The 5,803-nt window shown below is 38.1% G+C and overlaps 1 protein-coding gene across 1 annotated transcript; it reads right to left on the bottom strand.

Moving 5' to 3' along the window:
- Positions 1-272: 272 nt before the first annotated feature.
- On the bottom strand, positions 273-5,803 carry ghitm (growth hormone inducible transmembrane protein). Its single transcript, XM_085360850.1, has 9 exons — positions 5,725-5,803; positions 5,290-5,451; positions 4,043-4,145; positions 3,331-3,442; positions 3,077-3,218; positions 2,771-2,879; positions 2,363-2,551; positions 1,019-1,190; positions 273-907 (listed from the first exon to the last, which is right to left on the bottom strand). Exons 2-9 carry the CDS (start codon positions 5,419-5,421, stop codon positions 820-822), a joined length of 1,047 nt encoding a protein of 348 aa, XP_085216976.1. The 5' UTR covers positions 5,422-5,451; positions 5,725-5,803; the 3' UTR covers positions 273-819.

The raw sequence follows: 5,803 nt of genomic DNA, 5'->3' as shown, positions 1-5,803 counted from the left end.
AATATAAACCACATATCCATTAATCGATCATAATTAACTTGTAATTACTTGATCAAAACAGTTTATTAATATGCATTATTATAATGCATATACAGCACAAGTATAGTTATTTGACTGTGGGCAGTATTTCATGTCACTTAACTAAGTTATCATTCCCAATACGTTATCCAGTGCAGACAAAATTCCAAAAAATCTCCATCAGCAACATGTGCCAAAAACATCACATGGACATATTTACTTTGTTTAAATTACTTTTATTCCCCCCCCCCCCCCCCCCAAAAAAAAAAAAACACATTACGAATCTCTTTAACCCATTACATAAGTGCTATACCAGAGAATTTCTTCAGCAATTACATCCAGCACAGTCTGTTTATTGTACTGTGAATGTGGACCAATCTATGGTTGACATATGTGGCCTTTTGGTTGTTTTGTGACATTTTTCTGTATTTTCACTCCAAATAAAACCTGAAACACCACCAAGTGGAAATAGAAACCAGAGAATAATACAAATGACTTCTGAGGGATGCAAAATTAAACTGACAGATTTAACTCATCTGTTAAAGCGCCCCAGGATAAACCAGATACTTTCAAAAATCAAAGTAAGATCTCTGTGTTATCTTCTTTACTTTGACAGGTATCTTGTACCACACAGTGCAATCCACATCTTTACATGCTTTCAAAGCATTCATGTTGATCTAACAGTTAGATAGGATTTGTCTCTATAAGATAACATCGGTCATCTGGTTTATGCTGCTAGCAGTAAACATGCTGTCTCAGGCTCCGTGGAAGATAAAAGTGAAGCTCGAGTCATGATGGTGTTTACTTCCTCCTGCTGCTACCGCCGTTAGCTAGAATCATCACCAGCCTGATGAAAATATTCAGTGTGTCCATGTAAATCCCCATACACCTGTAAGATTAAATAAATGTATCAGATCCACATATCGGTACAAGTAGATTACCAACAATAATCTTCAAAACCAGTTATTTTTAGTGTACTTTAATTCCTGAAGTGACTTACGCATTGATAGGGTCATATTTCTGTACGCCATAGAGTGGGTGCGTCTCTGCCTTTTTGATAACCTTCTGTGTATCATAGAGGAGGAACATACTGAACAGGACCAGGCCTCCATAGATAGCAATGGAGTAGAGCCCTGCTCCAAATGCTGAGGTGGGTGGCAGGAACATTGATCCTGAAGAAGACAAAAGAAAGTTGAGTCTGACAAGTACAATTTCTGTGCAGCTGTCAACTAAAAGTTACAATATAGAAAACTAATAAGTAGGTAATGATACAGCTCTAATACTGCACAACACACATATGCGAGTATGAATCTGATGTTTGGCTGTAGCTTCTGTAAAAACATTTGAAACTTGTAGCTGGCTGTCACAGACGTTAACTTGGGAGATTCAATTGTTAACCACCTTGCAGTTATTTATACATTTATATTAATTCATAAATATGTCTCAACTGCAAAGTGAACTGAATTTTGAAATAACTTCTGTTTTGCTTTTCTGGACAGAGACGCACACTATCCACCCCATTTTCTATTTACTTCTTATACCCAAACTACACCGTAGGTGTACACCTTCTCTTACAAAGTATCCAATAAGAAGATACGGAGAAGACTGAGAAAGCCCTTTTACAGGTACATTTCCCAATATACATTTCACTTCACCGACTCCACTACGGTTTAATTTGAACATATGTGTTACCCCTGACAACACACAAACACTGTGCTATGTATTACTTTTTAGCATTTAATTACTGTATAGTATTAAAATGCATTTCTACACAAAAATGATATCTACTGTAATCTCATGGGAATCAAAAATCATTTGGATGAAGAAAGAAAAACTAATTTACTTATCAGATTAGGTTTTTAAGCTGTATTTATATTGTCATTATGAAAATGTCAAGCTTTGTGTGGTTCTACAGGAACAAAAACACAATAAATACAGTCAAAATCCTGCATTCAATACTTTGCTTTAGTCTTAAAGCATTTAGTGGAATGATGTGCATTTAGAAATTGTTTATCATAATATAAGTACTTCAGCACAGAACCACTTTGATGCAAAAAGGAGACTGCTGTTTAAATATGTGACACCCTATAAATAGAGTGCATTGCATTAGGTTGGAGATCAGACTTTCAACAATGAAAAAAAAAACAAAACAAAACAAAAAAACCCCACAACACAACAACAACAACAAAAAAGCAGCCGCTCCCTTATACTTTTCAATGAAACCACAGAGTGAAATACAAAGATGATATTATCAGGAACATTTTCAGCCTGAATGTTCACTAGCTTGTAATACTCATGGCTATCTATAAACAAGATTGATGAAATAAAAGTGCTTTATACTAACCAAGAGAGGAGGCAAACACCACTCCAAGTCCAACAGCCAATGGCCCTCCCATATTGAGGAACTTCTCACTTGGGGCACACATTGCAACAGTAGACAGACCTCCCACGATGCCCGCGGTGTACCAGGCAGCCCTCACCATCAGAGGCCCTCCCAGGAGAGTGAGGGGGGCAATCACAGCACCCATCACGCCTTATCAATTATTGAAAAAAAAAAAAAAACAGTTAAAAACAAAACAAAACGATTTCTTTTAAAAAACAAATGATATTAGTGCCATCAACTAGTGTATTGTTGAAGCAGCTTTTTCCTCTAACCTGTTCTAAGCCTGCCTTCTAGTGTTCACCCAAGGCAACTACATACCAGAGACAACAGGGCTGAGAAATTTCTTAAAAGATATTTAAAAACACAAACCTGCGTGGAGCATCCAAGCAAGATGTTTTGGCACTGGGCTGTGCTCATATGAAATTGACCTGACCAGCATGCCCGCACCAATCACAGCAGCAAAAGTTGCTCCAATTGCCTAGGTGGGAACAAACAAATCATCATATTAATAAGTTCAACGGAAAAATTCAAGCACATCAGATAAACTACGGTTTAAAAATTGGTATTTGACTAAACAAGCTCTGTAATATGTAATTCTAAGGTTAAAATAATAATGGTGCAGTGGAGTGAAGACCATTAAAAAACAAAAAAGCAAGCAAGTATTGTAAAGCTTACCAGCCAGGATCCTCTCATCATCAGACCCATTAAAGCTGGGGTCCTACTCACAGCTACAGCTGACAGAGCCGTCAGCCCAACACTGCCTGCAAAGTACATGTAGGTAGAGTGGATCCTGTCCTTCACATACTGAGGCCAGATCCTGTACAAAGATGAAAAGAAGCCTTTAGTTTGTATGATACCATCACTTTTCTACTGGTCTGCATTTCAAAATAAAATTCAAGTGCTGTTGGTAAAATAAATCTGTTACTCACATTGCTTTCTCTATGGCACCGATATCATTAGCCATGCCAAGTCCATAATAGCACAGAGCTCCAAGGCCAACTGCTGCACCTCCAGCCAGTATCATTCTCCCCATGCTATCGACTTCAGACACAACACAAAAATCATTTGAGACACAGTTTACATTTTTGCCTCAGAGGAAAAAAGATTTACTATAACAAAACCATTTCAAACCATGAAATCTCACATTTTTCTAAAAATGAAGTTGCATTGCAGGATTTACATTTTAAAATACTTGTTATTTATCTAATACTGGGTTTTGAGTCCCACCCCCAGCCAATTAATCACAGGTAAGACAGTTTTTTTTCTCACCTGAATGTATGACATATGGTGTAAACAGTATGTGATAATGAAATCTCTTGGTCCCCTTTCAACACTTGTTAAATCATCTATCAGAAACCTTGGGCTAACTTTTGATTCCACTCTCACTTTGGATGTTCATGTCAAATCTCAGGTTCAGTCTTGCTTTTATTACTTAAGAAACATTAATAAATTAAGTCATCTTTGTCTTGAAAGGTGCTATACAAATAAAATTTTACTTATCTATCCATAGACATGAATAACAAAAAAATATGTGAACGCTTAACAGGTCACCCTTAAGTCAGTAGACAGCATAGAATTCAGGCTATATACGAGTAGAAAATATGTAACGGTGCCAAATGAAGTATGTATCAAAGCATTTACTTTTGATGGCTGTATCAGTGGCTGGTTCAAAAGCTGCTTCCTTTAGCTGGTCTCTGGTTGTCTTTGCACGGCGAAACCCAAACCTGGCCTTTGAGGAATAACCCTGAAAGAAGCAGCAGCAGCTTTACATGACTCTTCAAATGTTGAACATGAGTTAGGGTTTCACACCCACCATCAATCAAAAGTAGGGAAGCAGCAAATACCCAGTTTCAAAAAAATACCATGTTTACATAACAAATTAGAGCAGTGGCAATCTGACATTTGCACTGTTTCTAGTCCAGCTGCAAGTTGCACCCCCTGTGATCATTACAAACTTATGACTAAAATTTCTAAGGTGTTCTACCAATATTATCCAAGATGAAAAATTAAGCATAGCTGCATTTTTAGTACTTTACAAAGCAATGGTTTTTAGGCATGTTTTGCCCATACGTGCATTGACCTGTACAAAAAAGCATCCTAAATTTTTTTTTTTTATTGTATTGGTTAAGAAAGGCATTATTGACCATCTGAACCGATTGCGTGTTGCTTTGCCGTCCACTCAACTTGATTATAGCTTGCCTCTACCACCTTATCAGACAGCTTCATAAAGTCGGTAGAAGTCCATAAAACTCGGTTCCAATACTATTTTGAAGGCCACAATTTTCTTAAAGCACATATGTTTACTTTCTAGGTTTTTCTTTGGCTTGATTGGCAACAATCGTAAACACCTCCCAATAAACAACGCTGACATCTGTGAAGCAGCTGAAGCCATAACATGCAAAACGATGAAAATGTGGCCCAAGTGCAACCCACAATTGATATTAAAAGCACTGACTCAGGTGTCAGCATTACTGCTACAACTCAGCCATATATGTGGTCCAGATGGCAGGTGTGCCTAAACATACAGTTTATCACAGCTGTCAAAACCAGCACATGTAATAACCCGTGTAAAAAGCCTGACTCATGACATTTGGACCACACAACAAAGATTAGGCCCAAATGTGATGGTATATTTTCTACTGACATTTTTCCTTTATTTTACTTCACTATGTATTAATTGGTGTATAGCTGAGACGAAAGCCCAAATACTTGCCAGGAGGCACTATATTTGGGAAACACTGCTAAAAAGTCTGGCTAATGAAGCATAGAAATGCCACAAAGCATAGAAATGCCAAAAAAGCTGTGTGTGTGTGTGTGTGTGTGTGTGTGTGTGTGTGTGTGTGTGTGTGTGTGTGTGAGTGAGTGCCTGGCGACAAAGTTTACAGTACCTGCTGGGGCCTGAGCAAGGGTGAACAGGTCTTCAGGATGGGTGACCGCAGGGCTGGGGAGCCCTGAGTGAGCAGTGGTCGGAGCCCAGCAAGCGGGAGAGCCTTCAGGCACGTTAGCCTCGCCACCAACATTGTCACGATATATTACTGTCCCGTGTCACTCTAAAACACAAACACAGAGAAGAATTTTTTTGAGAGGAATTCGTGTGACAGAAAGCTGAACTTTGAGCTAAGAGTCACAAAAACAGTGTAAAATGTGCTCTTGCACTAAAAAACGCCACAAAAATTGAGCTAGCTAATGCCGTAATATCATGCGCCTAACCCTTAGCCTAACGACCGCTGAACAAACACATATTTAACTACAGACTAAATATGTCTTATCTGTTATATGATTACAACGTTCAAAATACTAAATAGAAAGTAAATGTTACATACCGAGAGAAATGTCGTCTATCACCTTTCCAGAAACAAGACGCCACGGTTTTGTAACCTTCCTGAAAATTCTTTACTTATG

The sequence above is a fragment of the Diplotaxodon limnothrissa genome, linkage group LG8 (assembly GCF_057381915.1).
Source record: "Diplotaxodon limnothrissa isolate DT_005_m linkage group LG8, D_limnothrissa_male_GT1.1, whole genome shotgun sequence".
In the NCBI taxonomy this organism is placed as follows: domain Eukaryota; kingdom Metazoa; phylum Chordata; class Actinopteri; order Cichliformes; family Cichlidae; genus Diplotaxodon; species Diplotaxodon limnothrissa.
This window is presented reverse-complemented; position numbering and strand designations above follow the sequence as displayed.

Excerpts from the sequence above, each read along its gene's own strand:
- ghitm (XM_085360850.1), bottom strand. The coding sequence starts at position 5,421 with ATGTTGGTGGCGAGGCTAACGTGCCTGAAGGCTCTCCCGCTTGCTGGG. Across the intron at positions 2,880-3,076 it reads TGATGAGAGGATCCTGGCTG|GCAATTGGAGCAACTTTTGC; the intron begins GTAAGCTTTACA and ends GTTCCCACCTAG. Across the intron at positions 908-1,018 it reads AAATATGACCCTATCAATGC|GTGTATGGGGATTTACATGG; the intron begins GTAAGTCACTTC and ends TTAATCTTACAG.